The 26,666-nt window shown below is 39.7% G+C and overlaps 1 protein-coding gene across 1 annotated transcript in view; it reads right to left on the reverse strand.

The window, feature by feature from the left end:
• Positions 1-26,666, reverse strand: part of LOC150078492 (transcriptional regulator protein Pur-beta-like) — a 247,945-nt gene that overhangs the window by 117,795 nt on the left and 103,484 nt on the right. Inside the window, exon 5 of the mRNA XM_090384653.1 lies at positions 10,858-10,960. Coding sequence (XP_090240779.1) covers positions 10,858-10,960 — 103 coding nt within the window. The remainder of the gene's footprint in view (positions 1-10,857; positions 10,961-26,666) is intronic.

Consider the following 26,666-nt stretch of genomic DNA (forward strand, 5'->3'; position numbering starts at 1 on the left):
CTATACGAGGACTGCCTGTATACTGGAGTTTACTAGAACTGCTCACTAAGCTGTACTGTACTATTTGTTCCTGTATACATATTTTTAGTACTTTAGTGATGCATTTTTCTGGGACTTGTTTCTTGCAAACAGAAGCATACTGGATTGTACTATGTTAAGAAGCCATGGATATCTTTCAAATTGTTGTGGAAATTTCTATAGTTCCCATAAAGTATTCATTAAATAGGTTTTGAAGTACCTTTAGCTTGCACTGATCTATGCTTGTGGTACTTTTGACCACAAGCTTTTGACACTGTTGTGCATGGAAGACTATTGTTCAGATTGGAGCAGAATGGTATTAATGGTAAGTTGCTACAATGGATAAAAGGATGGTTAAGTGGGAGAAGACAGAGGGTGGTAATCAATGGGTGCTGCTTTTCTTGGACTAATGTTATTAGTGAAGTCCCACAGGGTTCGGTGTTAGGTCCACTGTTGTTTTGTATATTTATCAATGATATTGATGAAGGTATATCAGGCTTAATGTCGAAGTTTGCAGATGATACAAAGTTGGCAGGGTTGTTAATGACAGTAATGGCAGTGTGCTACTGCAACAGGATCTAGATAATTTGGGCAGATGGGCTAAGAAGTGACAACTGAAGTTTAACCTTGACAAATGCAAAGTACTGCATATGGGTAGAAGTAATCCTAGAGAAACGTACCAACTGTGTGGTACTACACTTAAGGTGGTAGAAAATGAAAAAGACCTGGGGGAGTAATTGTGCAGTCAGATATGAAGTTTTCTGAGCAATGCAGACAGGCTTCCAGGGCAGGTCATGGGGTTTTGTCAATGATATATAGGAATTTTGCCAGCAAGGAAAAGGAGGTGATTATCCCTCTGTATAAGGCAATGGCCAGGCCTTGAGTACTGTGTACAGGTCTGGAGGCCTCATTTTAGGAAGGATGTAGATTTGCTTGAGCGTGTACAGAGAAGGGCAACAAGATTGGTGAGGGGAATGAAGGGATCCTCTTACCAAGAGAGGCTTAAGTTCTGCAAACTGCAGTGGCTGGAGACTAGGCACCTGTACGGTGATCTGATTGAGGTATATAAGGCCTTGAATGGGTTGAGCACGCTGAATTCTGATGGGATCCTTCCACTTGTTCAGATTACGAACCTAAGGGGGCATAAATTCAAATTAAGAAAATACAGATGTAGAATAGATGTGCGGAAATTTGCCTTTAGCCAGCAGGTGATTAATTGCTGGAACAAACTTCCATCTGTCATTGTGAAAGTTGATAAGTTGAATAAATTTAAGGAGGAACTGGACAGGCATTTGGAGGGAATGGTGTGATTTTTTTTTTTTTTTTTGACTGATGCTGCATAAGCTCATACACTTGCTTTCTTGCATCACATGCCACTGCTACTACTACTCTTTAGCGTATTTTGCTTCATGGATTCAGTATTTGGTGGTATTGGGAACAGTGTGTTTAATGGCAGTTTTTGTTTCGTGTCAGTGAGCATGCGTAATAGGCCACACAGGCACTCCTTTACATATGTTTGTGTTTATATTGTTCTCTGCTTTTTGTGGATATCTGATAGTCTACTTTGGTTGTATTGTTCAAGTATTCCATACTTGTGTCACTTGAAATAACAGAATTTGGAATACAATTAACTCCTTTTATTGTACTTGTAAAGAGACTATCTCCAAACAGCAATATAAGCAGGAGGAAAGCATTATAAATATTACTTCCCTCCCCTTTTTGGAACTGTAGCTTTTCATTTTTCATCATTTTGGTAGATAACATTGATTGTTTAGCTTTTTTTTTTGCAGTGCCCATGAAGCAACAGTTTATATGTAAGTTGAAAAACTGTACATAATATATGACACTTGCTGTTTTTTTTTTGCCACCTTCAATAATTCTTTACACGCTGATAAAAAGAATTTTTAAAAAGATTTTATTAAATTGAACTAAATATATCTTGAGTATTATGTATAAATGTAATAAACACATTATTAATATAATAACATTGCCATTCTTGAAATTTATTGATGCTATGTTGAACATACAGACACACAAATAAAAGACAATGAAACTAAAATTACTGTAACACAAAGCGAAAACGGATACAGAAATAGATTTTGACAAGTTTAATAATGGGAAATATACATATATTAGATTAGATACATACAAACTGCAGCAACTTGCACCATGCTCGCCCTGCTTCTTCCAATCTCATCTACAAACAAATTTCTGCCCTTAAGACACTGAAACAAGACTCATCCATCGTCATCCTACCGGCAGATAAAGGACGTTGAACAGTCATAGCAAATCAAACAGATTACGAGACAAAAGCCTTTCTGCTTTTGCAAGACACTTCTGTTTACCAACCCTTAACCCGTTCCTCCCATCAAAGCTTTGGAACGATGGGAGTCGAAAGTGAACATCCTCGTCAACAGTTGGCTTAAACAGAAGAAAATAACAGAATCGGCACGCAATCACCTACGTGCCTCCAACTGCCAGGTTCCACAGTTCTACGGACTACCAAAAGTTCACAAAGAAAGTACACCGTTAAGACCCATTGTCTCCTGTTGTGGCTCACCGAGCTATGAATTAGCTAAGTTTGTCTCGGGGCTCCTTTCTCTCCTAGTAGGCAAGATCACCAACACCATCTCTAACAGTAGTGAATTCATAGAACGGATCAGAACCATATCCATCTCAAAAGATGAAATCGTGGCATCATTTGATGTTGTTTCACTTTTCACCTCCATCCCAGTAGAACTTGCCATCACATCTGCAAAGCATCTCTTAGATAAAGATCAAATCCTTGGCAGCAGAACCAAACTAACACCAGATGATATCTCCACCGCCCTCAGACTGTACTTAACAGGCAGTGCAATCATGTTCAACGACTCCATTTACCAACACGTACACGGCACAGCCATGGGTTCCCCAGTTAGTTCAGTCACGGCAAACATCGTGATGGAGGAATTAGAGTCGTGCATTTACAAATGTACCAGATCCCATTACCTTTTGGTGTCGCTACGTGGACGATGTGTTCGTGGTTATCCCCAGAAATTCAGGTGACTGAATCTTAGACCACCTCAATTCTCTGTCACCTTTCATAAAATTCACCATCAAGCTAGAGTCGGACAACACCATACCATACTTAGGCACCCTTGTCCAGCACGAGGGCATGCGCTTGAAGACAACTGTCCATTGTAAACCAATTTTTTTTTTTTTTTTTTTTTGATTTGGTAGTTGTTGGCGCATCGGCTTCTGTGGCCATATTGCACCTCCCAAGGTTTTGGCAGTACTTTTGATCCAAGCCCGAGGCGGGAATCGAACCCACGACCTTTGGGTTGCCGGGCAGGTACTTTACCCACTCGGCTAGCCCGGTCGGCTTGTAAACCAATGTGTGCTTGCCAATTTACCAACTTCCGGTCAGCACACGCACGTATAGCCATCTTCTTGCCACTGCACGAACCTTGCTAACTAGTGCCTGGACACACTCTAGCTCTGTAAATGAGAGAGGCACACCGAAATTGTTAAAGTCAAGGCGGATCTTACGAGGTGTGGCTATCCCATCAATACCTTTGACAGGTGTGACCTACAGACACATGGCCATGTAACGACCAACAGAAACATCCAAGGTAATGACTCAGTCGCGAGCGCCTTTATCCCATACTACCCAAACCTATCACAACAGGTTTCTGGAGTCTTAAAATCACATGGGATAAAATGCATACAACTCCCAGGCAGACAATTATGATTCCTCATCTCTAAGGTAAAAACACCTATCCCCACCTTACTACAACGCGGATTGTCTGCCACATCTCTTGCCGTGACTGCACTAGCTGCTACATCGGGGAAACTGGGAGATGCCTTTCCAAACACAAAAGAGCAATCCGCTTAGCGGATGTGGAGCACTCAGCTATTGCCGAACACGTTTGGGCAACCCACCACAATATTGACTCACATTGCGATGTCATGATTGTGGATAAGTCCAGCCACTATCGCCGACGCGCCTAGTTGGAATCGTTGAACATCAAATGCTCAGTCAACAGGAACAGTGGATGTCAAGTCCACCCTATCATCGAAACAGCAATCCTGACTATTGACAAATGCTGGCAACGTCCGCACCCATTCCAGCCACAGGCTTCAACATCCAACAGTTAATCACGCACTTTACTTACAAGATTGGCAGTACACGCCCTCATGCTCCATTCTTAACTGTCAGCTTAACTGAGGAAGGTTGACAAAACAAACGAAAGATTTTTGTTTGTATATATCTAATCTAATATATGTATATTTCCCATTATTAAACTTGTCAAAATCTATTTTTGTATCATTTTTCACTCTGTGTTACAGTAATTTTAGTTCCATAATGAATCCAGAGCGCACAGGCCTCTAATCAAATAAAAGACTAATAATGATTACTACACTTCGGTGTCTTATCATTCCTTTTCCAAAACCAAAACTCAAGGGGGTTATATCAAGATTTATTCTTTCTTGGAACCTTAAAAATATGTGATATAAGTGGAAAAGCATTTTAAATGGGAGTACTATAGCCATAAAAAATGCACATAATTTTATAGAACTGATCTTGGGGCCAGAAGAAAAGATCATGATAAGTGGGAATGCTATGATGAGATATTACTATATGTTGTCTTAGGGGACAATTCAAGTTCCAGCTTTTAGTTATTCAAAGTTTTAGTTAAGATTACATTCCTTGTTGGGATAATTTCCTTTCTTGCTTACTGTTAATCTTTTGGCTTCTCCTATACACTGAGAAGATCGCATTCTGTGATTATGCTTTTTGAGATGTTTAGACTGCAATGAGGATAGTTATTACTGGATCTCTGAAATTTTTTGCTTTATTTACCTTTGATTTTTCATTTCTACTAAATTTTCATTTCATTACTAAATCTCTTGATTTAAGGCATATCCTGTTTTAAGGAGCCAGGCTTCATATTCAGATGAATCATTTCAGATTCATCTGAAATGATTTCATAATAGACTAATTTTCATATAACTGATTATGGAAATACTTATATATCTTTCAATAATGCCAAATATAAAGAATATTCTATTAAGAAATTAAAGATACAAGTAATATAAAGGTCAAAAATAAAGATCCAATTTAATGTTTAGTGATTAGTTTAATAAGCAGTAATTCACATCTTATGTAACATGTTTTATTATTATATTTTTATCTGAGGTGACATGCTTTTTTCATGATGGTGGGACTGTTAGTAACCCTGGATATAACCCTCATGTGCAATTCCTGAAATACGGCACCTAGCACACTGTGGGTGACCACCCATGTGCGAACCAACGTAAGCAGGGGTTGAGGTGTGGTGCCCACACCACACTGTAGAATGCCATCGCTTGTGTTACTGGGCAATATTAGCTGGTAGATGACTCTCATTAACGGGTGCAATACCACCATTTTGCTTATTGGAGGCTTGAAGTGGTGGAAACCATATTTAATCACCAGAGCAAAGTTGCAGTAAACCCTCCCTCATCTCTTACATCATGCAGTATGATTGATGTTTTTTCCAGTTATGATGGACATCGTGGCAAGATCCAATCTTCCTTACATTTCGAGGTTACAGCTCTAAAACGGTGTTTGCAGGCCAGCCTAGTGAGTACACTGGACCGAACCTATTGGTAACTCTCTAGGAGGCTTCCTGTTCAGCTAGTGTATAATTTCACTGCCTCTACTCTGCCAGATAGCAACTGGAGGGAGTCTCAAACTCCCTCCAGTTTGTTTGTATGTGGGGGGGGTTGTCGAGGTCACATTATGTCAAGCGGCCGGGTATATTCTTACCATGTGTATGCCATATCCAAAAATTCCATTACTTCATACAGCCTACCCCCTTACCTTTTCTTACTACTGAATATACCATGAATTGTCAAACTAATAGAGAAAACTTATCTGTGAAAAGATCTGAGCCTTCCATTCCAAACACTTCCTTGTTTATTTCACAAATCTATCTGGTCTGGTCTAAATGTCCATTTCCTCTTATAGTCTGCCAAACCCCACATACTTTTTCTGACAGACTCTCCGTTATTGATTCATTCAACCACTGCTCATCTCAGTTGTCCGAATTATTTTCTGTATGATTCCTTTTGCTTCAAAGGTGGTACAAGTGTGCATATGTCAGAGACAGTAATTTTGGAATGTCCTCTTTTTGATCTTTTTGAGATTTGGCTAAAAATCTCTCTACCACATTCTGTCAAATTCATCTGTTGCCTCTATTGTTCTCCCAACTCCACTAATCGCTTGGAACTCTCTGACTTCCTCTCATTGAAATTTAACTTTCTCCAGTGCCACTTTCCTAACAGTGAGGTAATTTTTGTTGGTGATTTTAATGTTTACAACTCCAGCTGGCACCGTTTCCTAGTCACACGGATCCAGCTGGTCGAGATACTGAGGCTTTTGTAATTACTAATGACCTCACACAGATTGTGTGAAGTTATTAGTAACCTCACACAATACCTACCAGAATAACAGACAATTATAACAACACAGACAATTCGCTTAATCTTTTTCTCACAAACAACCCTTCTAACTACATGGTTGAGGTGACTGGTCCTCTAGGCACGTAAGACCACAACTTGGTGATGGTCTCTTCTCAAATGGAGTCCCTTCTCATGGGCATTCTCAAGTTATCTTTTTAAGGGCACGAAAGGTGATACTGTTGTACACATTGGCACTGATATTAAGAGTAGGAGACAAGCAGAATTACTTAACAAGTACAGGAGAGAGAATATTGTCATAGGTACACTAGAGAGAGTGAAAAAAAAATGGAAAAATAAAAGAAAAAAAAATATAAAATAAACTTTTAAATTTTATTTATTTATTTTTGATTTTTTTTATTTATGTATTTTATTTTATTATTATTTTTTTATTTATTATTTTTTTTTGTTGTTGTTTTGCATTCTACAGTGATATCACTTTTTTTTTTCTTTTTTTCCCTCCCCTTTGAAGTGGGCCCCTAGAGGAATCTGGCCCACCTTTTGGCAACATCAGGTGGGTCAGAGTCACGTATTGAGACAGTATGTGTTCCGTTGTGACTGGCCCACTTTCCCATGGTGTGGACGAGTACCCAGAATCATCTGTCCAGGTGACTGATGCTTCTAGGTAGCCAAGCGGCCAGACACAACAACAGAACATACACAATACAAACAAACCTACATCACACACATATCTGGCCCATTTGTAGTGATACTGTTCTTCACAAAGATACAAGACGGAGTTGAACTAATGTTCTAGGAGCCACCTTACAAAAATACATGTTCACACATGTCTAGCTGATCCTGCAATGCTTCTTTAACCAATGACTCCATTATGTTCCCTTGAACAGAAGTCACACTAACAGGTCTGTAATTACTCGTGTCACCTTTTGATCCCCTTTGTGAACTGGAGATATATTTTCACATCTCCAGTCTGTGGGATCTACCCCCGAGTCCAAGGATGCTCTCATAATTATGGCTAAGGGTTTGCTTACTTCCTTTGCCACTCCTTTAATATAACTGGATAGATTCCAGCTACCTCAGGTACCTTTCTTATGTTTAATTTAAACAATTTCTCCTCCACTTTGCTCTCATTTAGGTGCCTCCATTGCCAGGTGGGCAGGAGCAGCAGTGCATAGCACATGCTTCTTGATTAGACAGGGGTTCGAGCCCTGACCACCAAATATGGAGGATGCGGAAAGGTCAGGGAATGACCACCGCATATCCCCAGAGCAACATGGCCTTAGTTGCTAAACCTCCTAAAACCAAATAACAACAACAGCTCTCAGTTATTACAAAATGAGTTACAAAATTTACATTTGCAAAGTCAGTTGGCACATTTCTCTTGGTTTTCTCTTAGTGGCAAGTGTTACCCATATGCAGTACTTTGCATTTGTCAATGTTAAACTTCAGTTGCCACTTCCTAACTTTTCCTAACTCAGCCCACTACCTAACTTTTCCAGATCCTGTTGCAGTAGCATACTGTCTTTTCTGTCATTAAAATCCCTGCCAACCTTTGTATCATCTGCAAACTTGGACATTAAGCTTTGGACATATAACCTTCATCAATATCACTGATAAATACAAAAAACATATAGGCCTAAGGACTCTGATGAGTACAATGAACAACTGTACAGAGAAATAGAGTGGACCAGTATATCAGAATGCACATGGAAAATTGCTGTACAAATTGGAGCGGTGTGGAATTAAGGGCAAGTTGCTACAACGGATAAAGGGATGGTTGAGTGGGAGACAACAGAAAGTGGTAATAATTGAACGCTGCTTTTTGTGGACTAATGTTATTAGTGGAGTCCCCAAGGTTCAGAGCTGGGCACATTGTTGTTTTGTGTATTTATTGATGATATTCATGAAGGTATATCAGGCTTAAAGTCCAAGTTTGCAGATGATACAAGGTTGGCAGATTTGTTAATGACAGTAAGGACAGTATGCTACTGCAACAGGATCTAGAAAAGTTAAGCAGAGGGACTGAGAAGTGGCAACTGAAGTTTAACATTGACAAATGCAAAGTACTGCATATGGGTAGATGTAACCCAAGAGAAACATACCAGCTGTGTGGTACTACACTGAGGGAAGTGGAGAATGAAAAAGACCTGGGGTAATTGTGCAGTTTGAATATGAAGTTTGCTGAGCAGTGTAGATGAGCTGCCAGACCAGATCATGGAATCTTGTTAATGATATATAGGAATTTTGCTAGCAGGGACAAAGGGGGTGATTATCCCATTGCACAAGGTAATGGTCAGGCCACACCATGAGTTCTGTGTACAGGTCTGGAGACCTTATTTTAGGAAGGATGTAGAGTTGCTAGAAGAAGTACAGAGAAGGGCAACAAGATTGGTGAGGGGAACAAAGGGGTGCTCTTACCAAGAAAGGCTTAAGTTCTGCAAATTGCAGTGCCTGCAGGCTAGGCACCTCAGAGGTGATCTGATCGAGGTGTATAAGGCATTGAATGGTTTGAGCAGGATCAATGCTGATGGGATTCTTCTGCTTTTTCAGATTATGAACCTGAGGGGGCATAGATTCAAATTGAGCAAAGACAGTTGTAGAATAGATGTGTGGAAGTTTGCCTTTAGCCAGTGGTTACTTGATTGCCAGAACAGACTTCCATCTGTTGTTGTGGAAGTTGATATCTTATATAAATTTAAGGCTGAACTAGACAAACATTTGAAGTGACTGGATACATGAAATGGGAATGTTTTTTTTTTTTTGGCTGATGCTGTATAAGCTTGCTTTTTTGCATCATATGTCTCCACCAATGCTAATCTCCTAGCAGCTTAAAAAAAAAAAGAATGAGAGTTGTTGAATCCAGTCAGATCAACAAGGTTCGGCAACTGGTTTCAACGGCATCCAAAGAAATTCTAGAAAGAATGTATACAAAGCTTGGTGAAACAATGGCTAAGTGACTAAGGACATTGGCCCTTTATATACAGTCAGTCCTCGTATAGCACGACAGTTGTGTTCCTAGAAACCTTCATGCAATGCAAAATCATGCAATAAACAACAGGCCCTATGGAAAAAACAGGGTTATGTGCTAACCACCCAAGATTGAACACACATTTGTAACCAAAACATTACCAAAAACAATAAATTATTGTAATAAAATATTGCTAATGCTTTTGCTTCTATCGTAAGAACAATTTGATTTTTGTTTGATTTTCTATCCAAACAGATGACAGCCTTTCCATCTCTTCTAATTCTTTGTGTCTTAATCTAATGGATTTTAATTACACTTTGAGTTGTTCCTGCTATGAAAGTTATTTTTATTTTCTCTGTATTCTTTGTAATTCTCGGTGTTGCCTCATTTAGGCCTGTAGCACGTGCAACATCACATGGTCTTTCATTTCGCTCAAAGCGTTTCACAATTTCATATTTTTTCTCTATTGACAGAGGCGGACTGGCCATAAGCCTTACCGGGGAAACCCCAGTCGGCCAGAGGCCAGTATGATTTTGGCCATAAACGCTAGTATGAAGCCACTACAAATTTTCCCAGGTAAGAATTTTTGATCAGTCCGCCTCTGTTTATCTATATTGCTTTTCTTTTTCCTCTCTGAATCTGTAGTGTCTTCACCAGGATGCTTCCTTTTCACACCGTTTAAGTATTTTACTCATTTTTGGGGAATAAAGCCCAATTACAAAATGAGGAGGGATACTTGATACACATAAACAAAGCGGCGCACGTGTAGCAACTGAATAAACAATACCATAAAGGCAGAGACACACTATTAACACCTCACTGGCTCACATTTTATTAAAGCTCATTTCTGGGGGTTACTACCATAAAACAATTTCCAGTTGCATTCCTGCTAATGGAATCTGTTATAAATGGGTAGTAAATTCGATCTAATTGCATTTGCAATAATAGCAATAGCTGGAATTGCGTGGGTTTTTAAGTTATTGTGGTGAAATGTGTTTCCCCTTCACTGATATAAAAAACAAATACAATTTCAGAATCTTCTCTTCATTCCTATTGTGTTGCATTCAGTTGGGGTGATTCCGCATCCGACTGCCATTTCTTGTAAACACAAAGGCGAATCGTGCAAAAGCGAATTCGGTTCGTGTTATATACGATATCGTTCTCCTATTTATAAATCACGTATGATCAAATCCGTGTAGTATAAATACGTGTTATACGGGGACTGACTGTATTTAATTATTCAAACTATTCACATGGAAATGTCCTCAAACAGGTGTCTATTGAACCTAGCTTTAAAAGTGCAATTTTTATAATAAAAAATATACTCCAAATATGAACTGTTCTTGAAATGTCCCCCCACCACTCAAAAGGTCCAAATTAACTTGTACATGAAAGAAGAAACAATTAATGCACCAGAAGAAGCATACCAAGTGAAGCATAAATTTCAATAAATGCAGTAAGGTGGTCTCGGAATTCGGCTGCTGTAGACATGGCTAAAAGTAAGCGGCTTTTTCGACCAGCTGTACCTACCTAAATGTAAAAAAAAAAAAAAAAGCACATTTATTATGTAAATCTGCTAGTTAAAACAAAAATCTAGTTAAATTTTAAAGTACCTCTAAAACCATTAAAACTGAAAGTTTCTCTAAAACCATTATATTCAATCAAACATTATGAGAACTATGCATAATAACAGTGGTGATAATGCCAAAATGAGTGGATATGATGTGATAATGCCAAAATGAGTGGATAAGACAGCAAGCAAATGATACAAAAGTAACAAGTGATATAAAAATAAATAAATAAAATAAAAAATATATACATATTAATTTTAAAAATTGGTAGCAACATCTAATGATTTATAATAATTATAAATTTATTATTATAAAATAATAATATAATATTATATTACATTCTATTATCGGCAGTCAAAGAGAACAGGTGTGTTTTAAGTTGGCTCTGGCAGTTTAACTGAAGGGGATTACAGCAGGTGGCCTGGTAAATATAATTTTTATGTAAAATTGTCTAGATTTAATTTCTGTGATTTTTAAATCTTATTTCAGTAATTCTGTGAAATTGCTTTCTACAATATTCTGTAAATTTCATTAGCACTGGCAGAGGTATATGATGCAAGAAAGACAGCTTATACAGCATCAGCCAAAAAAAAAAAATCCCTTCCCATTTCACCAATCCATTCACTCCAAAAGTTTGTCTAGTTCTGCCTTGATTTTATTTAAGCTGTCAACTTCCACAACAGATGGAAGCGTGTTCCAGCAATCGACCACTCACCTGCTAAAGGCAAATTTCTGCATATCTATTCTACAACTGCCTTTTCTCAATTTGAATTTATGCCCCCCCAGGTGCATAATCTGGGCAAGAGTCAACATTGAGCTTGCTCAAACCATTCAAGGCCTTATACACCTCAATCAGATCACCTCGCAAGTGTCTAGTTTCCAAATGCTGCAATTTGCAGAACTAAAGCCTTTCTTGGTAAGAGCAACCCTTTGTTTCAATCACCAATCTCGTTGCCCTTCTCTGTACTCATTCCAGCAGCTCTACATCCTTACTAAAATGAGGCCTCCAGACTTGTATGCAGTACAAGGTGTGGCCTGACCATTGCCTTATACAAGGGAAAATCACCTCCTTATCCCTGGAAACAAAATTCCTGTATATCACAGACAAGGCCCCATGAGCTACTCTTGAAGCCTCCTGCCTGCACTGCTCAGAAAACTTCATATCCAATTGAAGAATTACTCCCAGGTCTTTTTCATTCTCCACTACCACGAGTGTAGTACTACAAAGTTGGTATGTTATTCTGCAGTTAGTGCAACCCATAAGCACTATTTTGCATTTGTCAATGTTAAACTTCAGTTGCCACCTCTCAGCCCATCTGCAAAACTTTTTTAGATATTGTTGTAGTAACGTACTCTCATTACTGTCATTAGCAGCCCTGCCAACCTTCATATTGTCTGCAAACATGGACATTAAGCCTAATATATCTTCATCAATACCACTGATAAATACAGAAAACAATAGGTCCAACGCTGAGCCCTGGGGACTCTACTAATAACATGAGTCCATGAAGAGCAGTGTCCATTGATTACTATTCTCTGTCTTCTCCCACTCAACCATCCCTTTATTCACAGCACACCAACTTGCCCATAATGCCATAATTTTGATACTACTGCACATGGAAGACAGTAGTAGTCTTTCATGTGGAACAGTATCAAAAGATTTTCTGAAATCCAAGTAAAAAAAGGTAAAAAGGTAAAGTGCAGCCATTATCAACCCACTGCAGGTTGGAAGCCTCCTCAACAATTCATGCTGAGGGAAATGGACATAATCTGCCATACTGGTCCAGTGCGGGTTGGCAGATCGACCGTATTCAGCAGTCAGGGGCTTGAACCCCGGTCTACTCAAAGAGCGTGTGCTACTGCACTCCTGCTCCTGACCACTCGGCTACGGAGGCCATCCAAGTCCAAGTATAGGATATCAAAATTATTTTTTGTATTCAGTTCCTTTGTAACCACATTATAGTATCCAGTCAAATTGGTCAGACAAGACTTACTCTTAAAAAAACCATGCCATGTCTGAACTATAATTGCAATCTTGTCTAGATTTGCATTTGCACATCTCCAATGCGTGCAGATCTCCCCCAAGCCAAGGACGCTCTCATAATCATGTCTAAGGGTTTGTTTACTTCCTTTGCTGCCTCTTAATATAACTGGATAGATCAGATTCACACCAGGTGTCTTTTTTATGCTTAAATTAAACAATTTCTCCTCCACTTTCTCTCAGTTATTACAAAATCCTTTAGCTCCCCGTTAATTTCTAGCTTTTCTAAAGTATTTTTGCTAAGTTATATTCTTTCATAACTTCAGTAGCTTAATTTTACTAGTTGAAAAAGTTTAATTTCTATAATCCTGTAATGTAGTGTAAATTTAAATTTCTAATATTTCTTAAGTTCAAATGTTACCTAAATAAAGATTGTTACAAGGTCCACATTCAATACATTGTCCAAGAACATCATTACTCAGAGGAAACGGCTTGCTTGTGGGAATTTACGGTGCAAGTGTCACTTTTATAGTCTGTAGCATGTATTCTAAAGCTGATCTAGTAGATAAATCAAATCCAACTTATGATGCTTTTCTTTGTACCTGACGTAAGGAGTGTACCGATCTCAAATTAAAACTTGTGCATTACTAGAAGAATTTGAGTCACTGAAGAAAGGAGTACTTGCCCTAGAAACAGGGTATGTTTTAGAGAGCAACAATTAATGATGTTACCAACAGATTTTCAGATTTTACAGGGAGATATTAAATGGACAGGACCTGACAATTTTTTGTATAAATATAGAGCCACACTGAAAAAAATGCTGCAAGTTAGGTCATAATGTGTATGTATCTGCAATTCTACCCAGATATGACAGGAGGGATTTTGTGCTGAAAGTTTGCAGATTAAATCAATACTTGAGGGACTCAGAGGCTTTGGGGGAGGGGGGGATTTTTTTGTGTGGCCCATACTTGTTGGAGAAGTAATCTATTTTGTAGACACAGTATTCATTTGAACAAAGGATTTGCTCAATTTCTGCAAAGAGTTTTGCTCATATCCTTGAGGTTGTCACAGACATTCTCTCAGATATGCCAGACATGCTGCACTTGCTACCTGGGAGTCTAAAACGCTGATGGAACTGATATTCGGGTGACACTCAAGTCAAGTGGACCCAATTTTGAAGTCCGGACGGTCTGTGACAGCCAAATCCTCAGTTTGCACCTTCACGATGGTGGGACTGTTAGTAATGCTGGGTATAACCTCCAAGTACATGGTGGGTGACCACCCAGGTGTGAACCAACATAAGCAAGGGTCGAGGTGTGGCACCCACACCACATGGAGGAATGGCGCCCCTCTATGTTACCAGGCAGTACTAGGTAGTAGATGACTCTCATCAACTGGTGCAATACCACCACTTTGCTTATTGGAGGCTTGAAGTGGTGGAACCCATGTTTAGTCTCTAGAGCCAAGTTCCGGTCAACCCTTCCCTATCTCTTCCATCATGCAGTATGATTGATGACTTTTGAAGTTATGATGAACATTGTGGTGAGATCCAATATTCCTTACATTTCGAGGGCACAGCTTTAAAACAGTGTTTGCAGGCCGGCCGCTAGTTAGTACACCGGACCTAACCTATTGGTAACTCTCTAGGAGGCTTCCGGATCAGCTAGTGTATAATCTTGCTACTTCTACTCTGCCAGATAGTGACTGGAGGGAATCCGAGTAGTGTGTATGCGGAGAGCATTGTCGAGGCCACATCATGTCAAGGATCTGGGTATATTCTTACCATGTGTACACCATATCAAAAAATTTCATTACTTCATACAGCATGTCCCACCCACTTTTTCTTACTATTGAATACACCATGGATTGTCAAACTAAAGCAAGCTTATCTGTGGAAAGATCTAAAGCTCCCAGGCACTTCTTAATTCATTTCACAAATATACGTGGTCTCAATTCTAATCTTAACGATGTCCATTTCCACTTGCAGTTTGCCAAACCCCATGTACTTTTTCTGACAGAATCTCAGTTATCGGTTGATTCAACTACTGCTCATCTCAACTGCCTAAATTGTTTCAGGAGTGATGCTGCAAGTTTTCAATTTTTTTGATGTCCGTACAAGTCTGGGTGCGAGGTTAGCCTGTGCGGTCGTAGCTCCTTGAAGCTCTTCGAACAGAGAAGTTTTTCCTGATTTATTTTCTGATTTATTAGTTTAAATTGTCATATTAACTTATTTTCTAGAGTAGCTTTATATTCCTAGTTACGATACTTAGTTTAAAGTTTAACTTAGACAGAGATTTTGTAGGTATTACTTAGTATCGGTAACGGTATCAAATCCACGTGTCACAAATTGAACGAGAGGTCTTTTTTTTTTAACCAAATTTAGTCGATTTATTAACCAATTGTTATATCAAATTATCTTCTATAAGTAGATTATAGACCTAGTCAGGATCCTTAGTTTATTCTAAATTGAGATAGCGAGATTTGGAAGCTAATCAATACTTATGAGTCCGTAGAAGTACCGTTCGTGAATTCCCGCCATTTTTACACGATAGCATAAGCTTAGTGTAGTATAGTGCATAATATAATATTGTCAATTAATCAGTAAATCTATTAATCTTGATAAACTTTATTGTCAATTAAATTGTATTTTTAACTCTATATATATATAACGACTTAATCATAACAAATAATTAATACATAACTATACAGGTGACCCCCGGTTAACGCTGATAATGCGTTCCGGAAAAATAGAGCGCTAAGTGAAACCGCGCTAAGCGAGCTCCGCATTCCCATAAAGTAACATATGTATTTGTGAGTTGCGGTCGGTGCCATACGATATTTCCTAATCAATAATAAGCGGTAGTGAAAAGATGCACAAATGTCGGTCAAATTATTTAATATTCAAATATTTGTACATATAAAATATTCCGCATTACATACGTATATAATTATGTGGTAACTACTTACGTATCAAAATTAAACTTAAAATTCCAATTAAAATCATGAATTGAATTGATCTAAATTGATTTAATTTAATTGATGAATTTAATTATGAAAAAGGTGTCGATTTTGGGTTGAACTTTGGCCCTCTTCCAAATAAACTAAAAGGGGTATTAATATTAAATCCCCCGCAGTTTAATTACCACCCAACAATAAAGTCAACCGATCCTTCGCCGCTTTGAAACCTGGCATGTGATTTTCTTCTTTCAATATGAAACTTCTTTTAGGCATTCGTTTCCACAAAAGTCCTGCTTCATCTATGTTAAAAACTTGTTGAGAAGTATAACACACAATACCCCTCTTCAATAATTTTAACAAGTTCTTTTTTGAAAGTTTCGGCTCTTTGATCTGCACTTGCGGCTTCTCCCTGGATTTTAAATCTATTCAACCAGCCCTTACTAGTTTTAAATGGTTCCAAATTTTTTTTTTTAGGTGAGTTTTCTTCAGATCATCATATAGGCTAATCTCTCTCTCTCTCTCTCTCCTCTCTCTCATTATTTATAATATTTAACTTAACTGAATTCTGCATTGAATATTATCTTCAATAAAATTAGTTAGTCTTTCCATTTCAATCCTAATTTTCCCGCTGCTAAAATTAATTCTTTATTATTTTTTTTTTAATAATTGTTCTTACAGTTAAACTTGCAAGTCCTAAATTTTGGCACACATTGCGCTTGTCTTTGACCAGATCGATTCCGCTTCAAAACGTCTAATTTGATTTTCAAATTCAGTCTTTTTCCTTACATTTATAGTCTTCGTATTGCACTCAGATGTTGTTGCTTTTTCATTCTTATCGGCCATTATTAACTCTTCGAAAATGTAACTGCGTTGGTTGCATTAATTATGATACAATGTGCAAGTAAACTGTCCGTTGTACTGAGTGATCACTAGACTTCGGATAAATGCATATAACGCAAATATTACAAGCAATATACGTGATCATTTATTAAAATGTTGATCTCCGAACTACATAAGTCACTGTACTGCAATTAAATTAGCGCGAGAGAGAATTTCACTGAGCGTGGAAATATTTCTCAGGTCGGCGTGGGAAATGTTTTAACCGCATTTTTATATTCATTTTCAAGCTATCGACTCCATCAAATGAAACGATTTCGTTAAATATGCCAAAAATGCAATCTGTAAAATTTGTTTGTTATTTGTTATTTGGTTTTTAGGAGCATTAGCAACTAAGGCCATATTGCTCCGGGATATGCGGTGGTCATTCCCCGAATGACCTTTCCACATCCTCCGTATTTGGTGGTGACGCAATCTGTAAAAGAGCGTTATAGTGATCTATAACAGCGTTATAGTCAGATACGGGTTATAATATAAGAACAGCGTTATAGCGAATCAGCGTAAAGCGAACCGCGTTATAACGGGGGCCTGCTGTAGTGGTACACGTGATATGGAAGTTGTATAAAGGGAACTCGTAGAAAACACTAGATACCAAAAAAAAAAATATATAACATAACTGTTTTGGGATATAACTTAAGATTTAATTTTTGTTTTGAAATTTTATTGAATTAAATCGGAATCATGACTGACCAGAGCAGCAAAGCAAAAGGCTCAAGCTAATGGGAGTGCTGTGGTTCGGGGAGAACTGAGGGGGACAGTTGCCCTCTGAATCACAGTCTTTTAAAATGCACTGTTTGCTTGATGTTTGCGGAGCAGTCGGGTACGGGACATGATACTGCCAAGGGGGATGTCTTTGTGTGTGCACGATGTAAGGAGTGCAAGGAAATCAGGTGACAACTCAGCATTGTTATGGGCCTTTATGAGAGCTTGAAGGACAGGGTGGATGCCCTCGAAGGAAATAAACTGAGGGCCCATCAAGCTCTCAGCTGCCCACATCAACGCCAGAGCTTGCACTTGGTCATCAGGCAACACAGAGGCAGCCCCCTAGGCAGAATGCGCTGGTCCCACAGGAACTAGTAGTTGTTGGTGACTCTATTGTCAGGGAAACGGGGAACATGCTTTGTAAAAAGGATAGGTGGAATAGGACCAGGGTATGTCTGCCAGGGGCAAAGGTTGATGACGTTGTAGAGCGGATATCATCTTTTAAGGGCACAAAAGGTGATATAGTTGTACACGTTGGCACTAATGATATTAAGAGTAGGAGACCGGCGGAATTACTTAGCAAGTACAGGTCACTGTTGAAAAAAAGCCGTGAATTAGGGTTGAATTTGAAAGTGTCTGCAATTCTGCCCAGACACGATAGGAAGGAGTATATGATGAGAGCCTTGTCGATCAATTCGGCCCTGGAGGGATTGTGCTAGGCTCAAGGGGTAGAACAGGACCAGGGTATGTCTGCCAGGGGAAAAGGTTGATGACGTTGTAGAGCGAATATCATCTTTTAAGGGCACAAAAGGTGATATAGTTGTACACGTTGGCACAAATAATATTAAGAGTAGGAGACCGGCAGAATTACTTAACAAGTACAGGTCACTGTTGAACAAAAGCCGAGAATTAGGGTTGAATTTGAAAGTGTCCGCAATTCTGCCCAGACACGATACAAGGGAGTATATGATGAGAGCCTTGTAGATCAATTCGGCCCTGGAAAGATTGTGCAAGGCTCAAGGGGTAGAATTTTTTTCAGCCTGGACTGTACTTGTTAACAGGAAAGATTGCTTCTACAGGGATGGGATACACTTAAATAGAAAGGGTGCAAGAATATTTGCTGATGCTATCGAGGCAGTGTTAGGTGGGTCGGAAAACTGCTAGCTTGGGGGGAGACAAAGACCAATAGATTGACAGTAGCCACTGGCAGAGGTGAAAGAGATTCTTGCACTGCTTCTATTAAAATGAGCAGAAGCCTGGAAAACAAGATGCATGGTATTTCAGAGACTGCTGGGAGCCATTGCGGTACAAGTAAACAAATGGGTTGTGTTAGGGTAGCTAAGAATAGAAACAGGTGCAGGTATACTTGCGTGTACACCAATGCTAGGAGTTTAGTAAATAAATTTGATGAATTTGAGGTATTGCTCAAAACATCGAAGGCAGATATTGTTGGGATATCAGAGACGTGGTGTCACACAGATATAAGGGATGCAGAACTGCAACTTGGGGAGTACAACGTCTACAGAAAGGATAGACAGGATAGGAAGGGGGGAGGGGTTATGCTATTAGTTAAGAAACACATAAAAACCAAGGAGGTGAAGGCAGTCGACATCGCTGGACAGTGCAGTGTGGAGTCAGTTTGGTGTGACATAAACATTGGGAGATCAAAATTGAGAGTAGGAGTGTGCTATAGGCCTAATGACTCTGATGAGTATAAAAAGGAACTGTACAGGGAAATAGAGTGGGCCAGTAAATCAGAGTGTCTTATAATGGGAGATTTTAATTTCCCAGATATTGACTGGAATTTGGGGGCTGGTTACTCACACACTAGCAGGGCTTTTGTGGATTTATTGGATGATTGTTTTCTACATCAGCATGTTCGGGAGGCAACTAGAGGGAGTAATACTCTTGATTTCATTATCAGCAGTGATTCTTCATGCATTAAGAATCTGCAGATAAATGAACCACTAGGTGGCAGTGATCACAGTGTGCTGAAGTGGGATTTACTCAAACAGGTAACTACCATTAGGGGTAAAGGGAAGGGTTATTGCTTCCGTAAAGGCAACTACGATGGACTGAGACAGTATTTAAATTCTATACAGTGGGACCAACTGATGATGTTACCAACAGCAAATTCAAAATGGGAAGCATTCAAAGAACTTATCTTGGAAGCTACTAGGCTTTACATACCAACTAAGAAATATTGTTCAAGGTTTAGGCCAAAATGGATGTCAGATGAACTAATGAGGCATATGGCAGAGAAGAAAAATGCATGGGATACATACAAATTAACACATGACACAGAAGCCTATGATAGATACAAGTTGATATGTAACCAAGTTACAAAGGAGGTTAGGCAGGCGAAGGCAGATTACGAGAAATCCTTGGCAAGGGATGCAAAGAAAAACAGCAAAGAGTTCTTTACTTATGTAAACTCTAGAAGGAAGGGGATGAATCAGATTGGTCCACTTGATATTGATGGGTCAAGTGTTGATGATCCTGCTCAGGTAGCCAACAAACTAAATGAATATTTTGCATCGACATTCACACATGAGGAGTTATTCAGCGAGGGGAATGCCAGAGGTGTATTCAACTCTAGCAGTAAGCTACAGAATCTTGAAATAACTGGGAGTAAAGTGGAGGAGAAACTGTTGAAGATAAACACAAGAAAGGCACCCGGGGTGGATGGGATCTATCCAGTTATATTAAAGGAGGCAGCAAAGGAAGTAAGCAAACCCTTAGCCATAATTATTAGAGCTTCCTTGGACTCAGGGGAGGTACCCATAGACTGGAAATGTGCAAATGTGACCCCAATTCACAAAGGAGGATCAAAGGCTGACACAAGTAATTATAGACCTGTGAGCTTAACTTCTGTTCCAGGAAAATTAATGGAGGCACGGGTTAAAGAAGCACTGCAGGATCATTTAGACAAGACTTCAGTTATAGCTCAGACACAGCATGGTTTTGTTAAGGGGAAGTCTTGCCTGACCAACTTGATTGGATACTATGATGCAGTCACAAAAGAACTGGATGCAGGGAATAACTTTGATATTATATACTTGGATCTTAGAAAGGCTTTTGATACTGTTGCACATGGAAGACTGCTACACAAATTGGAGCAGTGTGACATTGGAGGCAAATTGCTGCTATGGATAAAGGGGTGGTTGAGGGGGAGAAGACAGAGAGTGGTAATCAATGGACACTGCTCATCGTGGACTGATGTTATTAGTGGAGTCCCTCAGGGCTCAGTGTTGGGTCCATTATTGTTTTCTGTATTTATAAATGATATTGATGATAGTATATCCAGCTGAATGTCCAAGTTTCCAGACGATACAAAGGTTGGCAGGGTTGTCAAGGACACTACGGACACTATGCTGCTGCAACAGGATCTGGAAAGGTTGAGCAGATGGGCTGAGAGGTGGCAAATGAAGTTTAACATTGACAAATGTAAAGTACTACACATGGGAAACAGCAACCCCAGAGCAACGTATCAACTCTGTGGTACTACACTGACAGTGGTAGAGAATGAAAGGGACTTAGGGGTGGTTGTGCAGGCAGATATGAAGTTCTCTGAGCAGTGCAGACGGGCTGCAAGAGTAGCTCATGGAGTATTGTCAATGATATACAGGAATTTTTCCAGCAGGGATAAGGAGGTGATTATTCCATTGTATAAGGCGATGGTCAGGCCACACCTAGAGTACTCCACACCTAGAGTCTGGAGGCCTCATTTCAAGAAGGATGTAGAGCTGCTGGAACGAGTACAGAGAAGGGCAATAAGATTAGTGAATGGAACAAAGGGGTGCTCTTACGAAGAAAGGCTTAAGTTTTGCAAATTACAGTGTCTGGAGACTAGGCACCAGCGAGGTGATCTGATAGAGGTGTATAAAGCCTTGAATGGTTTAAGCATGCTCAATGCTGATGGGATTCTTCCTCTAGCTCAGAAAAATCACCTGAGAGGGCATAAATTCAAATTGAGGAAAGACAGATGTAGGATAGACGTGCGGAAATTTGCCTTTAGCCAGCGGGTGGTTGGTTGGTGGAACAGACTTCCATCCCTTGTGGTGGAGGTTGATAGCCTAAATAAGTTTAAGGCTCAGCTGGACAGGTATTTTGAACGAACAGAGCGGTGAAGTAAAATGGGCTTTTTTTTTGGCTGATGCTGCATAAGCTTGCTTTCTTGCATCAAATGCCTCTACTAATGCTAATGCTAATTTTTTTCAGCCTGGACTGTACTTGTTAACAGGAGAGATTGCTTCTACAGGGATGGGATTCACTTAAATAGAAAGGATGCAAGAATTTTTGCTGATGCTGTCGAGCAGTGTTAGGTGGGTCGGAAAACTGCTAGTTGGGGGGGATACAAGGACATTAACAGTAGCCACTGGCAGAGGCGGAAGTGATTCTTGCACTACTTCTATTGAAAGGAGCAGAAGCCTGAAAAACAAGAGGCAGGATATTTCAGCGACTGCTGGGAGTCATTGCGGTACAAGTAAACACATGGGTTGTGTTAGGGTAGCTAAGAATAGAAACAGGTGCATGTATACCTGCGTGTACACCAATGCTAAGAGTTTGGTAAATAAATTTGATGAATTTGAGGTATTGCTCAAAACATCAAATGCAGATATTGTTGGGATATCAGAGACGTGGTGTCACACAGATATAAGTAATGCGGAACTGGAATTTGGGGAATACAATGTGTATAAAAAGGATAGACAGGACAGGAGGGGAGGAGGGGTTATGCTATTAATTAAGAAACACATAAAGTCCAAGGAAGTGAAGCCAGTCGACATCGATGGACAGGGCAGTGTCGAGTCAGTCTGGTGTGACATAAGCATAGAGAAATCAAAATTGAGAGTAGGAGTGTGCTATAGGCCTAATGACTCTGATGAGTATAATAAGATATTGTACAGGGAAATAGAGTGGGCCAGTAAATCAGAGAGTCTTATAATGGGGGATTTTAATTTCCCAGATATTGACTGGAATTTGTGGGTTGGTCACTCGCACACTAGCAAGGTTTTTGTGAATTTATTGGATGATTGTTTTCTACATCAGCATGTTCGTGAGGCAACAAGAGGGAGCAATACTCTTGATCTGATTATCAGTAGTGATTCTTCATGCATTAAGAATCTGCAGATAAATGAACCACTAGGTGGCAGTGATCACAGTGTGTTGAAGTGGGATTTACTCAAGGAGGTAACTACCATCAGAGGTAAAGGGAAGGGTTTTTGTTTTCGTAAAGGCGACTATGATGGTCTGAGACAGTATTTAAATTCTATACAGTGGGACCAACTGATGATGTTACCAACAGCAAACTCAAAATGGGAAGCATTCAAGGAACTAATCTTGGAGGCTACCAGGCTTTACATACCAACTAAGAAATATTGTTCAAAGTTTAGGCCTAAATGGTTGTCAGATGAACTAATGAGACATGTGGCAGAGAAGGAAAATGCATGGGATACATACAAATTAATGGGTGACATGGAAGCCTATGGTAGATATAAGTTGGTCTGTAACCAAGTCACAAAGGAGATTAGGCAGGCAAAGGCAGACTACGAAAAATCCTTTGCAAAGGATGCAAAGAAAAACAGAAAAGAATTCTTTACATATTTAAACTCGAGAAGGAAAGGGATGAATCAGATTGGTCCACTGGATATTGATGGTTCAACAGTTGAGGATCCTGATCAGGTGGCTAACAATCTAAACGAGTATTTTGCATCTACATTCACGCATGAGGAGTTATTCAGGAAGGAGAATGATGTAGGTAACGTAAACATTGGCAGTGAGCTGGATGATTTTGTAATAACTGAGAGGAAAGTGGAGGAGAGATTGTTGAGGATAAACATAAAAAAGGCACCTGGGTGGATGGGATCTATCCAGTTATATTAAAGGAGGCAGCAAAGGAAGTAAGCAAACCCCTAGCCATAATTATGAGAGCTTCTTTGGACTCAGGGGAGGTACCCATAGACTGGAGATGTGCAAATGTAACCCCAATTCACAAAAGAGGATCAAAGCCTGACACAAGTAATTATAGACCTGTTAGTTTAACTTCTGTTCCAGGTAAATTAATGGAGGCACTGGTTAAAGAAGCACTGCAGGATCATCTAGACAAAAATTCAGTTATAGCTCAGACGCAGCACGGTTTTGTTAAGGGCAGGTCTTGCCTGACCAATTTGATTGGATACTATGATGTAGTCACAAAAGAACTGGATGCAGGGAATAACTTTGATATTATATATTTGGATCTTAGAAAGGCTTTTGATACTGTTGCACATGGAAGACTGCTGCACAAATTGGAACAGTGTGGCATTGGAGGCAAATTGCTGCTATGGATAAGGGGATGGTTGAGTGGCAGAAGACAGAGAGTGGTAATCAATGGACACTGCTCAACGTGGACTAATGTTATTAGTGGAGTTCCTCAGGGTTCAGTGTTGGGTCCGTTGTTGTTTTCGGTGTTTATGAATGATATTGATGATGGGATATCAAGTTTAATGTCCAAGTTTGCAGATGATACAAAGGTTGGCAGGGTTGTTAAGGACACTACTGACGCTATGCTGCTGCAACAGGATCTGGAAAGGTTGAACAGATGGGCTGAGAGGTGGCAAATGAAGTTTAACATTGACAAATGTAAAGTACTACATATGGGAAACAGTAACCCCAGAGCAACGTATCAACTCTGCGGTACTACACTGACAGTGGTGGAGAATGAAAAGGACCTGGGGGTAATTGTGTAGGCAGATATGAAGTTCTCTGAGCAGTGCAGACGAGCTGCAAGAGTAGCTCCTGGTGTCTTGTCAATGATATACAGGAATTTTTCTAGCAGGGATAAGGAGGTGATTATTCCCTTGTATAAGGCAATGGTTAGGCCACATCTTGAGTACTGTATACAGGTCTGGAGGCCTCATTTCAAGAAGGATGTAGAGCTGCTAGAACGGGTACAGAGAAGGGCAACAAGATTAGTGAATGGAACAAAGGGTTGCTCTTACGAAGAAAGGCTTAAGTTTTGCAAATTACAGAGTCTGGAGACTAGGCACAGGCGAGGTGATCTGATAGAGGTGTATAAGGCTTTGAATGGTTTGAGCATGCTCAATGCCAATGGGATTCTTCATCTTGCTCAGAATAATCACCTCAGAGGGCATAAATTCAAATTGAGGAAGGACGGATGTCGGATAGATGTGCGGAAATTTGCCTTTGGCCAGCGGGTGGTTGGTTGGTGGAACCGACTTCCATCATGTGTTGTTGAAGTTGATAGCCTAAACAAATTTAAAGCTCAACTGGACAGGTATTTCGAACGAACGGCGGGGTGAAATGGGAGTTTTTTTTTTTTTTTTTTTGGCTGATGCTGAATAAGCTTGCTTTCTTGCATCATATGCCTCTACTAATGCTAATTATTTGCTGTATGATTCCTTTCGCCTCAAACATGGTACTTGTGCATATGTCCGTTCTGATATTCCCTGTCAGAGACTTGGTAATTTGGAATCTCTCTTCGATCTTCTCTGGTTTAAAATCTCTCTACTTCATTGTGTTAAATTCATTTGTTGTCTCTACCGTTCTCCCAACTACACTAATCACTTGGAGCTCTTTGACTTCCTCTCTTTGCAACTTGACTCTCTCCAGTCCAACTTCCATAACAGGGAGGTAATTTTCCTTGGTGATTTTAATGTTCACAATTCCAGCTGGCTTCCGTTTTCTAGTCACACCGACCCAGGTGGTCGAGATGCTGAGGCTTTTGCAATTACCAATGACCTTGGACAGATTGTTCATTTACCTACAAGAATACCGGACAATCCTAATCATACAACCAAAACGCTTGATCTTTTTCTCACAAACAACCTTTCTAAGTACACGGTCGATGTGAGAGGTCCTTTAGGCACTTCAGATCACAACTTGTGATTGTCTCTTCTCCAATGGAACCTTTATCTCATGGCTATTCCCAACTGCATGTTGTTTGGCATTACAAGAATGCAAAATGGGATGACCTGTGAGATTTCTTTTCTTCTTTTCCTTGGTCGGATTACTGTTTCAAAACTTCTGATGTCAACGTTTGCTCAGATCGTATCAGTGAAATTATTCTTGCAGGAATGGAATCCTTTATCCCACACACCACTTTAAAATCTCGTCCTTTATCTAAACCTTTGTTTTCCAATAAATGTGCTATGGCTGTTCAAGAGAAGAATGTTGCATATCGTAATTGGCTTGTTTCTAATTCTTCAGTTTCATTTTCTGCCTACACCAAAGCTCGCAACAATTGTAAAGCAGTTATTAATCGGTCCAAACTAGAGTTTGAACAGGCTAAGAGTAGAAAACTTGCTTCTTGCCCTAATGGTAGCCGAGCATTCTGGTCCCTTGCCAAAGCTATTGGCCGCAACTTTTGCCCATCTCTGCTCCCACCTCTGTCCAAACCAGATGGTTCTGTTGTCACTTCAGCCAAGGATAAAGCTGACCTGCTAGCATCCCATTTTTCTTCCAAATCATATATTAATAATCTTGGTAAAACACCTCCCACCATTGCCAACACGCTTCATTCAATGCCTCCTGTAATCTTCCGTCAAAAGGATGTCAGATGGATTTTGACGAATCTTGATGCTAAGAAAGCTCCAGGTCCCGATGGTATTTCTCCACTTGTTCTAAAAACCTGTGCTCCTGAACTTACTCCTATTCTTTGCCGCCTTTTTTCACTTTCTTATTCCAAAGGTGTTCTTCCTTCTGCTTGGAAATTTGCTCATATCCAGCCAGTTCCTAAAAAGGGTGACAAATCCCTCCCATCCAATTATCGTTCCATTGCAATTACTTCTACTCTTTCTAAAGTGATGGAGAAATCAATTAACCACCAACTCTTAAACTACCTAGAAACCTTCCGTCTGATCAACGATCGCCAGTAGGGATTCCATCAGTGTCGATCCACTGCTGACGTTTTGGCTTATGTTACCCATTTATGGACTAATTCAATGGAAAGGTTATAAAGGTCTTCTTAAACAAGCTTCCATCTTATGATTTGCCAACTGTTTTTAGTAATTGGTTATCCAGTTTTGTCTCTGATCACTCACTGAGGGTAATGGTAGATGACTCTCTGTCTTCTAACTTCTCCACTAATGTCGGTATCCCCCAAGGTTCAGTTCTTTCCCCCACTCTT

This window comes from Mastigoproctus giganteus, chromosome 11 (genome assembly GCF_048544385.1).
Source record: "Mastigoproctus giganteus isolate SK-2022 chromosome 11, ASM4854438v1, whole genome shotgun sequence".
In the NCBI taxonomy this organism is placed as follows: Eukaryota; Metazoa; Arthropoda; class Arachnida; order Uropygi; family Thelyphonidae; genus Mastigoproctus; species Mastigoproctus giganteus.